This window comes from Bubalus kerabau, chromosome 16, assembly GCF_029407905.1.
Source record: "Bubalus kerabau isolate K-KA32 ecotype Philippines breed swamp buffalo chromosome 16, PCC_UOA_SB_1v2, whole genome shotgun sequence".
Lineage (NCBI taxonomy): Eukaryota > Metazoa > Chordata > Mammalia > Artiodactyla > Bovidae > Bubalus > Bubalus kerabau.
The window spans coordinates 44570521-44590932 of NC_073639.1; the positions used below are offsets into that span (position 1 = coordinate 44570521).

The window sequence follows — 20412 nt, forward strand, 5'->3', positions numbered from 1 at the left end:
TTGTACTTTTTGAAGCATCACTCTTTGTGTAGCTGCATTTCTCTTATGTAAGAATACTTAGGGAACATTTCTCCCAGAGCTCATCATCTGGCAAAAAATTTATTTCGCTTGCTGACTTGATCTGTTCTCCCCATTTGTTTGTTTTTGCTTTACAGACCAGACTATGAAAGTTATGCAACCCATTATTTTCCCTCTTTGACCTAATGACTACAAAATTAAGAACTAGGTAGTAACTTTTCTTATATAATTTTCCTTCTCTACTCCTTATCCCATTTACCATGGAATTTTTGTCTCTTATGTTAATGGGTTAAGTCTGCTCATAGCCATATTTATTTTTATTGAAAATTGCCTAAATCCTTTTGGGAATAATGTAAAATATAAAGGGATTCAATTAAAATTTAAGAAATGAAAAGGATATAGAATGAATCAAAAGAGAAAAATAAAAATGATATTTTGAGACTGTATGGCTTAATCCATTAGTTTTACGCTTGATATTAGTAGTTAAATTATACCCGTTAACTTTTTCCTTTTCCAAAAGCTTTCAGCTTTTTCATGATCAAGTAATCTGGTCTCTCTCTCTATATATTTTGGCTGCACCATGCAGCCTGCGAAATCTTAGTTTCCTAACCACAGATTAGTTCCCTAACCCTAATTGAACCCATGCTCCCTGAAGTGGAAGTGCAATCTTAACCACTGAACCACCAAGGGAGTTGCATGGTTTCCATATTTTGACAAGAAGACAACATTGAGATAGATTGCTGAGTGACCTGTGAGATTAACAGGAGGGATTATATCCACTCAAAGTGGGGATTGTTAGCAGTTTTTATGAGTTTTATTTGAGCAGTAAAGGCAAAAAATATTTAAAAAAAATTAAAAAGCTGCACTTTACAGTTTGTGGTAGAACATAAAGTGGAAAATGTAGTAAAGGATTCTTTTCCCCAAACCCTTCTTTTTAACCAAGGTTTTGAAAGATATGATTGAAATTACAACTTTAAGGCACACATTTATATGTGAATAATTTATCAGAATAAACCTAATTTATTTAAAAAGAATTATGTATATTAATCTTCCTGATTTTAGAAATTATAGAGTTTATCCTCAATGTTATACCCTCCTACAATCCTTTCCATGGTTTTTGTAAGTTTTTGTTATGTGACTAAATGTAGAGTATAACAAATAAGGTTTTTTTGGTAGCTGTAAAGTATGACTTAGATCCCAGAAGCTTTTTCACTTACACATGTTAAAATCCCAACAGCTTCTCTGCTCTTGTTTCCATTTCCTTTATTTTTTTTTTTCCATTGGTTAAAACATTTAATTGGTTCTGCACACATGAGGTTAAATCCAATATAACTATAACATAAGTTCAGATCCAACATCAAACATGGGTACAGCCACATGAATAAGGGAAAGAGACTTCACTTTTCTTTACGCAGCTTCCACAGCACAATGCAGCAACTCAAGGTGATTGCTTCTCTAATTTGCTATAGGGACACGCACATAGGTAAGTTTTTCTTCCCTCAAATATCCTGGTATGGAGTTGCTTTTATATCAGAGTTTACAGTGACTGTGAAAAGGGGACATGTAAAATAGAAACCCCAATGCACTGACATTAATTTTGTTTGCATCAATACCTAGCATGATTTAGTCCTGTTGCACTTATGATCCCTGAGTCATTTAAAAATCAAATTCTCAATTTCAGGTTGTATGTCTAATAGAAAATTATAATTTTGCAAATAGAAAACTGCAATTAACTTTATAAAAATATTAAAACCATTGTATCCAACTTTTAACAACATGGTATCTTACTATAAGCCCATAGACAAGGATGCTCAGCCCTTCTAACTACTTACAGCATTCAGATGTTTCTGCCACAATACTGGGATACAAGGCAGGCATTTTGTAGTTATTGCCATAATATCTGTCAAATTGTGTAGACCATCCGTTGATGTCTCCTAAAATAAAGATCAGAGAACAGAAAGGTTCAAGAATAGAAATATTCTGGAGTGTTGGGGAAAACAGATCTTCTCCTTAAGATAATTTAATGACCTTTCAGAAACAGAATCTAAAAAAAGTAGACGTATATGTATATATGGATGGCATCACCGACTTGATGATCATGGGTTTGGGTGGACTCCGGGAGTTGGTGATGGACAGGGAGGCCTGGCGTGCTGCGGTTCATGGGGTCGAAAGAGTCTGACATGACTGAGCGACTGATCTGAACTGATATATACACATATCCAGGGCTTCCCTGGTGACTCAGACGGTAAAGAATTTGCCTGTACAAAACTAAATTGCTTTGCTGTGCAGCATAAACTAATGAGACATTGTAAGTCAACTACACTCCAATAAAAATTAGTTTAAAATAAGAAATGAGTGATCGACAAACAGAGAAAGATCATCTGGGAGCTTGTCAACAAGGAGAATTTCTGGCCCCTCACCTAGAGATCCTGATTTCACAGGTCCCCTAATCTCTGGTTTCAATAGGCACTAGAGGTGATTCTTCACCAAGCAGTGCTTGAGCCACACATTTTTAATTTTATATTGGAGTAAAGTTGATTTACAATGTTGTGTTAGATTCACGTGTACAGCAAAGTGATTCAGTTATACATATACATGTATCTGTCCCTTTTCAAATTCTTTTCCCATTTAGGTTTTTACAGAATATTGAACAGTTTCATGTGCTATAAGTCCTTCTGTATTATCTCTTTTAAATATAACTGTAACAAACAGTACTTTTGATGTACTGAAACACAGCACACTGTTCTTAGCATCTTCATTTTAACTTTCCTCAGTCTCTTCACTCATGTTAGACTGATGCTGGAGATGGACGGCCATAGTTGTTAAATATAAAAAGAAAAAATAACATGACCAGCATGATCTCATTCTTTTTTTTAAGGCACTGTGGTATCATGGATAGTGTCGAGTGATTATCCTTTGGATGCTTACATATTTTCTCATCTATATTTTCTGATTTTGATACGAAACTCTTGTCTCATTAATCAGGAATTTCACAGTGTCTTTTAATATGGCCCAATGAAATCAACCCAGACCTTTAATGTGATGTTATTTTGTTGTCAATTTGATCAGTTTGAACTAAAATTTCTTAACCAGTTTTGTTTGCTGTTCTAAGTGTTATATTTCCTGAGCCTGTCAAAGTTCTTGTTCATATTTCTGGATTCCATGTTAAATGATGAGAAAATACAGATTGCTGGAATTAAAAAAAAAAAAAAAGAGACCAAAATTAGTGAAAAAAAAAATCTTCATTTGGTGGGAGGGAAAAAATAATTTTTCCTCACGAAATTCCTCATGAACTTGCAGTTATTTTTGAACATGAGACCATGAGGCCAGTCATGAGATGGAAAGGATGTGAGCTGGGGTGCAGGAGCAGCTTCTCTGTACCATCTGCAGAGGGTACCAGCCCTATCCCATGGCAGGCTGGGGATGGGTTTAAAGGGGATCCTTCCCAAAGGTACCAAGCTTTTTTCAGGATGCTGTTGGGACTCTTTAAGGATGCATAAACAAGAGACCCGAGTTCAATCCCTGGATGGGGACTATCCCCTGGAGAAAGGAATGGTTATCCACTCCAGTATTCTTGCCTGGAGAATTCCATGGACAGAGGATCCTGGGGTTGCAAAGAGTCAGACATGACTGAGGGACTAACACTAACTTTCAAACATATAGACAGGTGATAGAAGTGATAAAAGTTTATCTTATGTAAGTTAGGATTAAATTTAAGCATCTATTTTATAAGTTATTTCTGCTGCGTATGTATAACTCAAACCTGAGCTTGAGTCTAGATAGTGCAACTTTGCCTGGATTTGGTGAACCTAACCTCATCCATGGTTTTCCTTCTAATCAGAAGACTTCCAAATTATGTTTCCAGCCTGCACTTTATCTTGTGTAACATGGAGCCCGCTCACTACAAGCACCTTGAATACAACATTCACCAAATGGAACTCATTATCTTTCTCCATATAATCTTGCTATTTCTCCTAAATTTTCTGGATTGGTGAATGGTCTGCTCAAGTCAGAAAATTTTTTGAATGTGCTCTTATCTGATTAAATATAACTTGTACAGTTTTCCTCCATCTCCAGGTTATTTTCTTATTTTCCATGGCTCTTTAACTCTTTCATGAAGATTACATTTGGGAAAGGCAAGGTATTCTAACATAAGTGTTATGTATGCTTGTAAAACCAGGCTTCCTTTTAAAGTCTCACTAAAAATAAATTGGAAAGAAGAGATGCTATTTAAAGATTGTATTTATAGCTGTTTCCATCCTTTAGTATTACTTATTAGTTTGAACACTTCTTTATTATGAAGGATTTCAAAATAAACACAAGTAGCAAGGCAGTATAATGATATCCCAATGATATTTTTATGATATCTTAATGATATCATTATGATATCTCAGAAGGAGATGATTGATGGACCTCAAGTTTACCATCTGCAGACATCAGCTTGAGACTCCAACTGAGTGCCAGTAATTGGATGGACAAAAGATACACCCAGAAACAGCAAATCCCAGTGTCTGAACAACCAGGAACCAGATCGAAGTGCCTCGCTGACCCTTGACATTGTGAGTAGAGTAACAGGAGGAAGTGAAGGAAACTTGAAAGACTGAGTTTGTTTAGGTGAATAGAGACGGTAGCTTGTTGCAACTGTGAAGATTTAATGCATCCTTTTTTTTTTTTGGTCTCTCACCATTCAGTTTAGAATGCTTTCTCATTCTTCAGAAGCTGGTAACTTAGTTCTATATTTTCCAGGCCCCAGGAAGTTCAGTTCTTACAGATATATTTCTACCAGTGGGATGCACTCTATGTGACACTGGAAGTCTGTAGACTCCATCTTATGGGTACCTATTGCAGGTGGGACAGTTACCATGGTCCCAGCTTCCTGGGTAAAGAGCTGACGAGCTATCGTGGATGCTTCTTAATCTTGGGCTTGCAAGTATAGTAGTGTTTTCCCCACTCCTGCTTCTATGTTCTTTATAATGATTCTATAAATACATTCTTCTCTATGTGAAACCTCTTTTTTTTCTTAAGCCTCCCAAACTCCAGAGTGGTTTCTGTTTTCTCCTTCCAGAAGGGGTTGCAGATAACGATCTCAAGGATAATAACATTGGATTGGTTATCTGACCTGAATGGTTTTGAAGATAACAACGGTCCTATTACTATTAGAAAATTGTACTCTCATGGTCTATGGCACACTGTGACAAAAAATGTTGTTTAAATGATCACTTATGGCTTCCTGGACTATGTGCCTCTTTAAAAGATAAACTCTGGCAAAGCAGTTGCTATGGTAACTCATCAGAATGAAAATGAGAAATGTCAAGTGTTGTGGAATGAAATGACTATGAGGATAGCCCTGGAGAGATTAAAGAGAGAAAATAACAATCTCAGAAAATGACGTCATTAGCTCAAGAAGGTTCAGAGAATCAAGGAGCTGCCATAACTACCCTAAATAACCTTTTATCTTTTGGGACCTTAGGACTCAGATAGGACTCAAATCTATTGGGTTGCTCAGGTTACAACATTAGCTGAATTCACATTTTGTCCTTTCTTTTATTTATTTTTGAATGCTCTGGGTCTTTGTTGCTGTGCACAGGCTTTTCTCTAGTTGTGTGTGAGCTTCTCATTGCAGTGGCTTCCCTCGTTGCAGAGCACACACTGTAGGGCGTGTGGGCTTCGGTAATTATGGCACATGGGCTCAGAAGTCGTGGTTCTATGGTTCTAGAGCAGAAGCTCAATATTTGATTCATGGGTTTAGCTTCTCTGTGGCATGTGGGACCTTCCCAGATCAGGGATCGAACTCATGTCTCCTGCATTGGCAGGCGGATTCTTTACCACTGAGCCACAAGGGAAGCCCTTGTCCTATCTTTAAAGTGAACACTAGGACTCTGATTTGAAAAGAGAGGGACCCTGGGAATTGTAGTGAGACATTTGAGCATGTTCAATTGAATTTGTATCCCCCCAAATCCCCATCCCACTGAAGCTCCCTGGCCAGCATAAGCAGCTGCCTTCCCCTGTCCGATGAGGTTACTTGTTTGTTGGAGGCTTGCTAGTTCAGTTCAGTCCAGTCACTTAATCGTGTCCGACTCTTTGGACCCCATGGACTGCAGCATGCCAGGCCTCCCTGTATCACCAACTCCTGGAACTTGCTCAAATTCCTGTCCATCAAGTTGGTGATGCCATCCAACCATTTCATTCTCTGTCACCCCTTTTTCCTCCTGCCCTCAATCTTTCCCAGCATCAAGGTCTTTTCCAATGAGTCAGTTCGTTGCATCAGGTGGCCAAAGTATTGGAGTTTCAGCCTCAGCATCAGTCCTTCCAATGAATATTCAGGACTGATTTCGTTTAGGATGGACTGGTTGGATCTCCTTGCAGTTCAAGGGACTCTCAAGAGTCTTCTCCAACACCACAGTTCAAAAGCTGAAATTCTTTGGTACTCAGCTTTGTTTATAGTCCAACTCTCACATCCATACATGACTACTGGAAAAACCAAAGCTTTGACTAGACGGACCTTTGTTGGCAAAGTAATGTCTCTGCTTTTTAATATTCTGTCTAGGTTGATCACAGCATTTCTTCCAAGGATCAAGTGTCTTTTAATTTCATGGCTGCAATCACCATCTGCAGTGATTTTGGAACCCCACCCCAAATAAAGTCTCTCAGTGTTTCCATTGTTTCCCCATATATTTGCCATGAAGTGATGGGACCAGATGCCATGATTTTAGTTTTCTGAATGTTAAGTTTTAAGCCAACTTTTTCACTCTTCTCTTTCACTTTCATCAAGGGACTCTTTAGTTTCTCTTCACTTTCTGCCATAGAGGTGGTGTCATCTGCATATCTGAGGTTATTGATATTTTCCCGGTAATCTTGATTCCAGCTTGTGCTTCATCTAGTCTGGCATTTCACATGATGTATTCTGCATATAAGTTAAATAAGCAGGGTGACAATATACAGCCTTGACATACTCCTTTCCCGATTTGGAACCAGTCTCTTATTTCATGTCCAGTTCTAACTGTTGCTTCTTGACCTGCATACAGATTTCTCAGGAGGCAGGTCAGGTGGTCTGATATTCCCATCTCTTTCAGAATTTTCCACAGTTTGTTGTGATCAACACAATCAAAGACTTTGGTGTAGTCAATAAAGCAGAAGTAGTAGTTTTTCTGGAACTGTCTTGCTTTTTCAATGATTAAACGGATGTTGGGAATTTGATCTCTGGTTCCTCTGCCTTTTCTAAATCCAGCTCAAACATCTGGAAGTTCTTGGTTGAAATATTGTTGAAGCCTGGCTTGGAGGATTTTGAGCATTGCTTTGGTAGAGGGTGAGATGAGTTCAATTGTGTGGTAGTTTGAACATTTCTTTGGCATTGCCTTTACTTGAGGAAAATAACTTGCCAGCTTTCCTCAGGCCCCTTTATGACCATGCTTCCTTGTCTTCCAACTTACAGCCCATCCCAGAAGACATGCAGCATTTGGAGCTAAGAAGAGAAGATTGACATCACAGAAGATCTTGCTCTTTGATAATGGCAGGAACATAGGGAATTTGTGTGAGCACAGTTTCTGAGAGCACTGCACCAGGAGGAGGGACTCTAGGTGGGGCAAAGTGGGTTAATATGGGTTTCTGAATTCAGTCTGCTAGCTCAAGCTAGAGTTTGCAAATTGTTGATTGAAATCTGAATTCAATGTTGTCTTGGGCAAAATAAAGTTGAGCAACGGATGTGTGTGGATGACAAGTCACTGAAGGGATAGAGTATGAGGGACATGACCGTTGCATTGCAGGGCTGCAACAGATCCGTAGCGGATACTGTAGATTGACCCTTTCAACTTCCATTTGACAACAGCTTTCACTGGTGTGTTTTTGCAGAGCAAGGCCTGAAAAGCTTACAGCATTTTACATCTCCATTACAGCCAGAATTTGGGATGCACTTACACATATTTTGGGCTTCCCTAGTAGCTCAGTTGGTAAAGAATCTGCCTTCAAGGTGGGAGACCTGGGTTCTATCCCTAGGTTGGGAAGATCCCCTGGAGAAGGGAAAGGCTACCCATTCCTGTATTCTGACCTGGAGAATTCCATGGACTGTATAATCCATGGGGTTGCAAAGAGTCGGACACGACTGAGCGACTTTCACACATAGTTTGGTTGGTAGAAGAGAGGTAGTAGTCATTTTCCTGCTCTTCTGTCTAAACAGAGATGTAGCATTAAGAAGCGGTGGTGGCAGTGGTAGGGCATTGGGAATGTGACCAGGGGTGTCTCCATCTCTGGAGAGGAGCATTGGTGCTGTGCTCCTGGATTCAGTGGCTATTTAGGGGCTATCGTAGGGGCTTTGCTGATGCCTACGTTTCCAGCCTGTGTGAGAATTTTGTAAGCATCCAATTTCTGTTTGACATACCTTGAGTTTCTTGTATGAGAGCTTGATGGATATAGAGACTGATTTAATTATTGAATTAAAACATGGTTTAAGTGGCACTGGATATTTAACCATATGGGGGAACTCAGGTGGAATCTCATGAGTGAGAACAAAGCAGTGATTTTCTTTTTCTGAACCCAGGCACTTCAGTGTGGTTTGGTTCAGTGGGCTCCCTGCAGGAATGGTGGGGATAATTTCCAGCATTTTACTGCATTGCCCATATGGGTTCTGGGGGTGGAGTCAGGAGCCTTGCAGAATGCTCTGCTCTACTGGGCTCCAGAAACCATCTATTTCTTTCCTTGGTTGCCAGGTTTTGAAGTCTACGACATTGGGTTGTTGCTCTTCCCTGAGCTAGCTGCATTTGATTTTTTTAGGCAAGTTTTTACTTTTAAAAACTGAGTTTGTGTCTTCAGATGGGAGAATGGCATTGAAACATGTAAAATATCATGTATGAAACGAGTTGCCAGTCCAGGTTCGATGCACGATACTGGATGCTTGGGGCTGGTGCACTGGGACGACCCAGAGGGATGGTATGGGGAGGGAGGGGGGAGGAGGGTTCAGGTTGGGGAACACATGTATACCTGTGGCGGATTCATTTTGATGTTTGGCAAAACTAATACAATTATGTAAAGTTTAAAAATAAAATAAAATTAAAAATAAATAAATAAATAAATTCTAAAAAAAAAAAAGAAAGGATGATACTGTGAGAAATTTAAATTCTCTGATTTTTTAACAGAGAAGTTGAATATTAGCTCTTAACACTGAGAGAACTGGCACTTAGCAAGTACATACTATACTGTATTACTACTTTTATTTTATTCTCATTGTATCTCTATTTGGTCATTATTGCCAGCTCCACTTACAGATGGAAAAACTGATTCTGAGAAGTTTAAGTGATCTAAGAAAAAGAATTATTAAAACTAACTGAAGGATTAAAATAATAAAATTATTGTAATCATTTCTAAGCCCCAAATATGCTTTAGTCAGTTTATATTCTTCTTACAGAAATTTTAGCTTTTATATGACATTGCTTTGAAATATGTAACTGTCGCTGTTACCTATTGTTCTATTGCCTGTTTCACCTCCATTCTACAGGCTCTTACATCAGCACTGTGTGGATTATACAAAAATTCATCTAAATGATAATCAGAAGCTGTTATTAAATAGCAATTAAGTTCATCATTACTGTTAGCCATGGAATCAATGGAAGTATTGTGAATCGTTAAAGTATAACTGGGTTTCCCAGGCGGTGCTGGTGGTAAAGAACCTGCCTGCCAATGCAAGTTAGACTTAAAAGACGTGAATTCGATCCCTGGGTCAGGAAGATCCCCTGGAGGAGGGCACAGCAACGCACTACAGTATTCTTGCCTGGAGAATCCCATGGACAGAGGAGCTTGGTGGGCTATTGTCCATGGGGTCGCACAGTTTCGACATAACTGAAGTGACTAAGCATGCATGCAAGGTATAACTAAAAAAAATTTTAAAGTAAATTAATTTTCCTACTGTGGTGTTGGAGAAGACTCTTGGAGAAGACTCTTGAGAGTCCCTTGGACTGCAGGGAGATCCAACCAGTCCATCATAAAGGAGATCAGTCCTGGGTGTTCATTGGAAGGACTGATGCTGAAGCTGAAACTCCAATACTTTGGCCACCTGATGCAAAGAACCGAGTCATTGGAAAAGACCCTGGTGCTGGGAAAGATTGAAGGCAGGAGGAAAAGGGGTTGACAGAGGATGAGATGGTTGGATGGCATCACCGACTCAATTGACATGAGTTTGGGTGAACTCTGGGAGTTGGTGATGGACAGGGAGGCCTGGCGTGCTGCGGTTCATGGGGTTGCAAAGAGTTGGACATGACTGAGCGACTGAACTGACTGACTGAATTTTCATACTAATGTTATTGAATTTTATACATTTATAAATGTTACAAATAAAACACGTGGGTAAGAGAAGTCATTTGGCTCTGGATGTGTCAAGGCACTGATTATTCTATAGAAGAGTTTTTTTTGTATCTATAGCTAGAGGGTGGAAGTCTGAATGACTCAACCTCACAGGCTGCCAGGGCCTGTCTGGGGCAGGGGAGGTGCTCCCATGCTCACGTTCCTGTCCTGACCCATCCACCCGGACCTCAGCACACAGCGATGGGACTCAGGTGACGTGACAGCATGGCAGAGCCAGGCTTGCTTCCACCGGTGGCGTCTCACTGCCGCTATGACATTCATAAGCCGGGAAGCTTGGATGACAGCCAGTAGATGTTGCTTTTCCTTTGCTCTGGTTCTTCAGCAGGTGCTATATTTAACTGAGATTTTACAACTGAACTGTTTCAATTTGCAGCACTTTTACCATTAATAGCTGGGGCAGTGCTTCACATCAGGGGCATTAGTAGCCTTTCCTAATGCTTTGTCCTTCAGCATCACTTCCTCGCCCTTCTGTTCTAAAGGGGTTCACCGAGCATGATGTATTTGTAACAATTTAGTCCAACAAATCTAAGTGATGTAGTTACTTATACTGCTTCTTTGCTCTGTCCCTTTCTAATCTTATCTTTTCTCTCCTTTTCTATCTTATTCTACCTCAACACACACACACACACACACACACACACACACGAGAGAGAGAGAGCGCGCGCGCGTGCACGAGAGCAAAAGTGCACAAAAAAGAGAGGGAAAAGAGAAAGAGAGGTGATGTGGAATTTGAGAATGCAGAGGAAAGAGGACAAGACGGCTTATATAACATTTCCCTAAGTCAGAGCATATATTTTGTAGGGAGTTCTCTTTTTGAATAGTAACATCTTCAAACAAACAAGCTTTTTCATAATTAACATTTACCTTCCTTCCTGCCTTCCCAAAGCATTTTCTTCTTCCCACCCATTACTTCCTCTCACCAGAAGGTAGGAATAGAAAACGTAGCCAAAATTGCAAAGTTGGAAAGTTAGCATTTTTAAGAAAACAGCTTTTGGCATATGTGTTTCTGTATTTTAAATCCTATATCCTTCATATTTTAAGGATGTATGAGACAGTGAGCAGAGTGGTTTTTCATGCTTTAGTTATGATCCCACTGAAATGGATTCTCTGGTGTTTCTTGAAGCATCATGGAGTAAACTGCATGGTACTAAGAGGATGCTGTGTTAGGGTATATGGTTTCCTGTATGTGTGGGTAGTGAAATATGAACACTGTTGATCAGATATATATGTATTTACTAAAAATAATTTTTTAAAGCTAAAAACATGTAATGATGCTCTGAATAAAAATGAATGCCATAGACCAAGAAAAACATGGTCTTGCATGCTTTATTAATAAGTATTTATTAATTCAATGAATGAATGAATGAATGGGTCTCTGTCCTGAAAGACACTTCAGAGAAAACACAGTTTCTCTTATATTACAGTAAAACTTGGGAACTGGGGCTCTTAACAAAAACACACATTTCCAGGCTTCTTTCTCTATTGGAGATTCTGATTTATTTGGTCAGTAGGGGGTCTGGAGGTCTATATTTTCTATCAATGCCTTGGGGGTTCTTCCAGCAAGTTTTGGGAGAACTAATTATGGAATGTTCTCTGATTAGAGCACTTCTCACATTGCTGTGGAGAAGAGTTAGATTTAGCAGTGGAAAAAGCCTGTCAATCAGAATGAGCAGGTTCCTTTCCTTAGTAAAGTTGCTGATTGTTAATAAGGTTAATGTGAGTGGTCTGTAATTTAAGGGCACACTACTCATATGTCTTGTTACACTTGTTATAATCTGCTTCATACTGTGACTATTTATATATGCATTTTATCTCAGAATATGATAGGAATTAATCTTAGCCTATGTAGTTTTATTGCCTCAGTGACTTCTAAGGTACTTTTAATATAGTTAAAATATGACTGTTACTAGCTCTCATAAATTACATAAAACAGTAAATTATTATTTCATCAGCATCAAATATTAGTTACAATTTAGTTTTATGGAAAAGTAGGTGAGACTCATCCACTTGAATTCTGGAGCACACATCTCTCCTCCACGCTCTGATTCCCTGGTATCCTTGGTGTCAGGGGTGGGGTGGAGGGGGTGTCAAGAGATGAGGTCTGGAGGGAGGTGAGAAAGGTCTAAGTTTCTTGAAGGCACTGCATAATTTGCCACGATGCTGTATTAGGTTGTCCTCAAACAGTTTTCCAGGATTCTCCTTGAGAAGAGAGTTCTGTGGCTTAATATGCTTGGGAATCCTGTACCCCCGCTTGGAATTAATAATTCAGGTTAATATGATGAAAGGAGAACTCAGGCTCAAAGAAATAACTTTAATTTTGTTGAACCCTTTTATAAAAGTGAAGTGAAAGTGCTAGCTGCTCAGTCACGTCTGACTCTTTGCGACCTCATGGACTGTAGCCCGCCAGGTTCCTCTGTCCATGGAATTTTCTGAGCAAAAACACTGGAGTCGGTTGCCATTCCCTTCTCCAGGGGATCTTCCCAACCCAGGGATCAAACCCAGGTCTTCTGCATTGCAAGCAGATTCTTAACATCTGAGCCAGCAGGGAAGCTCAACCCTTTCATAGCACCATCTTTTAATAACTTTTGGGAAGTGTTTGCTTTTGCATTTGCACAAGACATGTCTAGTTGAGTGGTTTTCCGAGTGCAGATCCAGGATAAGTAGCTTCAGCGTCACTTGGGAACTTCAAAGAAAAGCAAATTCTTGAACCCTACGTGAGGGGTTTCAATTAGAAACTCTGTAGATGGGGCCCATGTTTCTGCATTTTAACAAGCCCTCCAGCTGATCTGATTTCTGCTCATGTTTGAAAATCACTGCTCTAGGCTAATAAATCACTTTCAATAGGTTCTGAATTTGGTAATAAAATTGTCTGGATCAGGAAGTGAGTCATTTCAAACCTTTAACAAGTGTGCTATATACCCAAGATGTAAATTTATGGGCCCTGCTCCTATGTACTGGAGCAATGTCTCTGGGGGTGGAGCTCAGGACTCTGCATTTTTCACCAGCCTGTGGGACCACCTGTGTTGGAGCACACTTTCCAAACCATCCTGTAGGTTTGCAGGGGCCACTCCTGGGTTCCTTTCAAGTAGGGATTTTGAATATTCAAAAGTTGAGGGATCTGTGCCTCTGTTTTATGAAACTGAAGGCATAAATCCTATTGCCTACAATGTAGTCTTATTGATGAATGGATGAAAGAAGTGTTATTCGGTCAGTGATGTCCAGCTCTTCACGACCCCATATACTATAGCCAGTCAGGCTCCTCTGTCCATGGGATTACCCAGGCAAGAATACTGGAGTGGGTAGCCATTCTCTTCTCCAGGGGATCTTCCCAACACAGGGATTGAACTTGGCTCTCCTGCATTGCAGGCATATTCTTTACCGTCTGAGTCAACCAGGAAAGCCAGAATAGATGAATAGGTGGTTAGTTAATTCAGTTTAGATTTATGCCAATTGGAACATTCTTGATTTTATATACTTCCTCAATTCTCAGCACCCATTCTGGGGAACACAGGGGAGCATCTTTTTCTCAGGAAATAATGATCCCTAGAGTAGAAGCGTCCTGGGCCATTAGAATAGACCTTGGGGTATTTAGATCTGACCTTCACCTGGTCAGATAGACCAATTCATCAAACCAGTAGTGTGAGAGCTCCTTGAATTTGAATGACAATAGTTCACTGGATGAAATGGGCATGCCTCTTTGTGGGTACCTTTATTTTTAAATTTATTTTAATTGAAGGATAATTGCTTTATAATATTGTGTTGGCTTCTGCCACACAACAACATGAATCAGTCACAAGAACACACATGTCCCCTCCCTTCTGAACCTCCCCTCCACCCTCACCCCAACCTACCCCTCTAGGTTGTCACAGAGCACCGAGTTGAGTACGCTGTGCTCACAGAACAGTTTCCCACTGGCTATCTATTTTACATATTGGGAGGATCCCCTGGAGAAGGGGAATGGCTACCCACTCAAGTATTCTTGCCTGGAGAAGTCCATGGACAGGGGAGCTTGGGGGGCTACAGTCCATGGGGTTGCAAAGAGTCGGACACGATTGAGCGACGAACACATATGCACAATGTGTACATGTCAATGCTACTCTCAATTCTTCCCCCCTGTCCTTCCTCCCCCCACACCAGATACATAAGTATGTTTTCTATGTATTTCTATTCCTGCCCTACAAATAGGTTCATCAGTACCATTTTTCTAGATCACATATGTATGCATTAATATGTGATATTTGTTTTTCTCTTCCTGACTTACTTTGTACAACAAGCTCTAGGTTCATCCACCTCATTATAACTGACTCAAATGTGTTCCTTTTTATTGCTGAGTAATATGCCATTGTATACATGTACTACAACTTCTTCATTCATCTGCCAATGAACATCTAGGTTGCTTCCATGTTACGGCTATTGTAAATAGTGCTGCCATGAGCACTGAGGTACATGTGTCTTTTCAATAACGGTTTTCTCAGGGTATATGCCCAGTAGTGGGATTGCTGGGTCATATGGTAGTTTTATTCTTAGTTTTTTAAGGAATCTCCATACAGTCTTCCATAGTGGCTGTATCAATTTACATTTCCACCAACAATACAAGAGGGTTCCCTTTTCTCCACATCCTCTCCAGCATTTATTCTTTGTAGATTTTTTTGATGATGGCCATTCTAGTGGGTGTGAGGTGATACCTCATTGTAGTTTTGATGTGCATTTCTCTGAAGGAATGGTGCTAAAGCTGAAACTCCGGTACTTTGGCCACCTCATGCAAAGAGTTGAGTCATTGGAAAAGACTCTGATGCTGGGAGGGATTGGGGGCAGGAAGAGAAGGGGATGACAGAGGATGAGATGGCTGGATGGCATCACCGACTTGATGGATGTGAATTAGAGTGAACTCCGGAAGCTGGTGATGGACAGGGAGGCCTGGCGTGCTGCAATTCATGGGGTCGCGAAGAGTCAGACAAGACTGAGCGACTGAACTGAACTGAATAATGAGTAATGTTGAGCATCTTTTCATGTGTTTATTTTCTATCTGTATGTCTTCTACAGAGAATGTCTGTTTAGGTCTTCCTCCCACTTTTTGATTGGGTTGTTTGTTTTTCTGATACTGAGATGCATGAGCTGCTTGTGTGTTTTGAAGATTAATTCTTTGCCAGTTGTTTCATTTGCAATTATTTTCTTCCATTCAGAGGGTTGTCTTTTCATCTTGTTTACAGTTTCCTTTTTTATTTTTAAATTAATTTCTGTTAAGTATAGTTGATTTACAATGTTGTGTTAGTTTTAGGTGTACAGCATAGTGAATCAGTGTATATGTATACACATATCCACTCTTTTTAAAAGGTTCTTTTCCCATTACAGAGTATTGAGTATAGTATCGAGTATTGAGTATGCTGCTGCTAAGTTGCTTCAGTCGTGTCTGACTGTGTGCAACCCCATAGATGGCAGCCCACCAGGCTCCCCCATCCCTGGGATTCTCCAGGCAAGAACACTGGAGTGGGCTGCCATTTCCTCCTCCAATGCATGAAAGTGAAAAGTGAAAGTGAAGTCACTCAGTCGTGTCCAACTCTTAGTGACCCCATGGACTGCAGCCTACCAGGCTCCTCCGTCCATGGGATTTTCCAGGCAAGAGTACTGGAGTGGGGTGCCATTGCCTTCTCCCAAGTATTGAGTATAGTTCCCTGTTATCTATTATATCAATAGGGTATCAGTTGCCAGTCCCAATCTTTCAATTTACCCCCCACCCTTTTCCCCTTTGATAACCGTAAGCTTGTTTTCTACATCTGTGACTCTATTTCTGAGTACCTTTAGAGGCAACTCTTTGAAGAAACTGAGTGTGATATTATTGTGGGGATATTTTAAAGGAAATTGAACCACTACAGAAACTGCCTTTTGTGTCCTATCTCAAAGGAAGCATTCTAAGCTGAGAGTCTTTGTGTAGTTAACTCAAACTTTGAAGAATTGTTGGATAAACATAGATAAACATATTTGAGGTTTTAAAAAGGTTTGTATTTATAGAAAAGCCAAGGGTTCAGCTACTTAGGTTTCTCTAATGCTATTTTGAGAATAATAAACAGAAAAACAGCCATTTTTGAGCATACAACGAATGGTTATTTATCGGTTCGTGTATTTATGATGTGTGTCACTTTTCCTCCTGTGTTGTTAGCCTTAAAAAAGACAAACCCACAACTCTGATGAAATAGTCTAAAATGAGAACACTAAGTTCTACATCAAATAGATTGGCATTGCCATCGTTCTGACAGCTCTGTAAAAAGCTGTATTGAAGAAAGGAAGGAATATTTAGCAACTTAGAATTTTAAATGAAGGCCCAATTAAAAATTAAAAGAATCCTTGAATACACTTCAAGCATTCTTATAAGCCTATTAAAAGGTATATATTATCACCATCATACCCATAAATAAATACTGTTTATCTAATTCTTATAGATTAGTGCCAGCCAGTGACACGCAAATATTTGGGATGTTAGTTTCCTTTCCCTTGAATGCCTTGCACTCTGCCCTTTTCCTGTAACAAGAGGCTAGAATTTTCCACTTTTATTGCCTTGGAGAAGAAACGAAGAGATGTCTGCAGGAAACAAAGGAATCAAATTTTTAGTATTTAATTGCCAAAGGCCCAGGTTTGAGCAGTGACAATGATTGTGGAAAAACAAAAAGAAGAGCTAGGCTTTGCTCTTCCTGGACTGGACAAGAGATTTGAACCAGAAAGGGAGGGGAGAAGGGTCTGCCTGGGCTGCACCAGGGGAAACCAGAAACTCCTCAACTTCATTATATCTACAAGGACCCTATTTCCATGTAAGATCACATTCTGAGGTTCTGAGTGGACATCAGTTTTTAGTGCAGGCTAACCTACTGCATCATGCAAAATGTATTAGAGAAAGCTTCCATTTTCCCTGTAGAGCAAAGAAATACAAATATGGAAACAGAGGAACCAAGTTTTTGTCTTTCTCCTGTAGACTAGGCTGCTAAAGTGCAGAGCAGGGCCAATGCTCTGAGTCTACAGAGGTGAGCATCTGAACTTGGCTCTTCATGGTAGAGTGATTCAACCTGTCTCCAAGGAGGATGAAGTTGGGTGAGTGTGACTGTGATGAGGAGCCTTCTTTGTATTGCCATTTATTTATAATACAGAAGAACTGCTGGTAAATTCTAATCTGGAAATGCAAACAGTTTCTTTAACATAAAAATCTGGGTATAATCAATAAAGTGCAAAGCATCTGTGAAGCTGATGCTATTTTAATGTTTTATTTTTACTGCAAAGTTAGGAAATTCAATTTGAAATGAACGAAAATAATTTCCTTCCCCTCTTTTTTTGACTATGTCTCATGGCATGTGGGAATCTTAGTTTCCTGACCAGGCATTGAACACATGCCCCCATGGGAGTGAAATCACTGGACCACCAGGGAAATTTCCCCAAATAATGAATGAATGAGAGTAGTTTGTACATTTCCATGTTGGAATTTATCAGAAAGGATCAAAGTTATAAAAATGATACAATCAATTTTGTCTAGGACTTCACTGGTTTGGAGTCCAGTCAAATGTAAACAATACCTGGGATAGAATGAAAAAGATGTGAACTTCATCATAACCTTCTAGTAGACATATATATATATAAATTCTGTATTACCCAAATATTTTATAAAGAAAGGGATCTCTGTGAATTCAACTGAAAATTTTTGACAGTTTATATCAAAAACTTGATTAAAATTTGTTCATGCATTGGTCCATGCAAAATGTTCAGTGATTTGATATCTTATGCTTGTTGTACTGAGATATTTTATTTTTTAATATTTTATATTCTTTTTTATAGGTTTTCTAAGAGAATGGGACCTTATTGCCAAATAAGGCTTTTTTGTTTAAAATATCTGTGATAATACAAAAGTAATCAATTCAGTTCAGTCGCTCAGTTGTGTTCGACTCTTTGCGACCCCATGAATCGCAGCACGCCAGGCCTGCCTGTCCATCACCAACTCCTGGAGTTCACCCAGACTCATGTCCATCGAGTCAGTGATGCCATCCAGCCATCTCATCCTCTGTCGTCCCCTTCTCCTCCTGCCCCCAATCCCTCCCAGCATCAGAGTCTTTTCCAATGACTCAACTCTTCGCATGAGGTGGCCAAAGTACTGGAGTTTCAGCTTTAGCATCATTCCTTCCAAAGAAATCCCAGGGCTGATCTTCAGAATGGACTGGTTGGATCTCCTTGCAGTCCAAGGGGCTCTCAAGAGTCTTCTCCAACACCACAGTTCAAAAGCATCAATTCTTCGGCATTCAGCTTTCTTCACAGTCCAACTCTCACATCCATATATGACCACAGGAAAAACCATAGCCTTGACTAGCCAGACCTTTGTTGGCAAAGTAATGTCTCTGCTTTTGAATATGCTATCTATGTTGGTCATAACTTTCCTTCCAAGGAGTAAGCGTCTTTTAATTTCATGGCTGCAGTCACCATCTGCAGTGATTTTGGAGCCCAGAAAAATAAAGTCTGACACTGTTTCCACTGTTTCCCCATCTATTTCCCATGAAGTGATGGGACCAGATGCCATGATCTTCGTTTTCTGAATGTTGAGCTTTAAGCCAACTTTTTCACTCTCCACTTTCACTTTCATCAAGAGGCTTTTTAGTTCCTCTTCACTTTCTGTCATCAGGGTGGTGTCATCTGCATATCTGAGGTTATTGATATTTCTCTTGGAAATCTTGATTCCATCTTGTGTTTCTTCCAGTCCAGCGTTTCTCATGATGCACTCTGTATATAAGTTAAATAAGCAGGGTGACAATATACAACCTTGACGTACTCCTTTTCCTATTTGGAACCAGTCTGTTTTTCCATGTCCAGTTCTAACTGTTGCTTCCTGACCTGCATACAAATTTCTCAAGAGGCGGGTCAGGTGGTCTGGTATTCCCATCTCTTTCAGAATTTTCCACAGTTTATTGTGATCCACACAGTCAAAGGCTATGGCATAGTCAATAAAGCAGAAATAGATGTTTTTCTGGAACTCTTTTGCTTTTTCCATGATCCAGCAGATGTTGGCAATTTGATCTCTGGTTCCTCTGCCTTTTCTAAAACCAGCTTGAACATCTGGAAGTTCATGGTTCATGTATTGCTGAAGCCTGGCTTGGAGAATTTTGAGCATTACTTTACTAGCCTGTGAGATGAGTGCAATTGTGCGGTAGTTTGAGCATTCTTTGGCATTGCCTTTCTTTGGGATTGGAATGAAAACTGACCTTTTCCAGTCCTGTGGCCACTGCTAAGTTTTCCAAATTTGCTGACATTGAGTGCAGCACTTTGACAGCATCATTTTTCAGGTTTTGAAAGAGCTCCACTGGAATTCCATCACCTCCACTAGCTTTGTTCGTACTGATGCTTTCTAAGGCCCACTTGACTTCACATTCCAGGATGTCTGGCTCTAGGTCAGTGACCACACCATCGTGATTATCTGGGTCGTGAAGATCTTTTTTGTACAGTTCTTCTGTGTATTCTTGCCATCTCTTCTTAATATCTTCTGCTTCTGTTAGGTCCATACCGTTTCTGTCCTTTATCGAGCCCATCTTTGCATGAAATGTTCCCTGGTATCTCTAATTTTCTTGAAGAGATCTCTAGTCTTTCCCATTCTGTTGTTTTCCTCTGTTTCTTTGCATTGATCGCTGAAGAAGGCCTTCTTATCTCTTCTTGCTATTCTTTGGAACTCTGCATTCAGATGTTTATATCTTTCCTTTTCTCCTTTGCTTTTCACTTCTCTTCTTTTCACAGCTATTTGTAAGGCCTCCCCAGACAGCCATTTTGCTTTTTTGCATTTCTTTTCCATGGGGATGGTCTTGATTCCTGTCTCCTGTATAATGTCACGAACCTCAGTCCATAGTTCATCAGGCACTCTATCTATCAGATCTAGGCCCTTAAATCTATTTCTCACTTCCACTGTATAATCCTAAGGGATTTGATTTAGGTCATACCTGAATGGTCTAGTGGTTTTCCCTACTTTCTTCAATTTCAGTCTGAATTTGGTAATAAGGAGTTCATGGTCTGAGCCACAGTCAGCTCCTG

The 20412-nt window shown here is 39.9% G+C and overlaps 1 protein-coding gene across 1 annotated transcript in view; it reads right to left on the reverse strand.

Moving 5' to 3' along the window:
* The window catches only part of RXFP1 (relaxin family peptide receptor 1), a 94166-nt gene that overhangs the window by 61315 nt on the left and 12439 nt on the right, over positions 1 to 20412 (reverse strand). The window contains exon 3 of the mRNA XM_055550866.1: positions 1851 to 1952. Coding sequence (XP_055406841.1) covers positions 1851 to 1952 — 102 coding nt within the window. The remainder of the gene's footprint in view (positions 1 to 1850; positions 1953 to 20412) is intronic.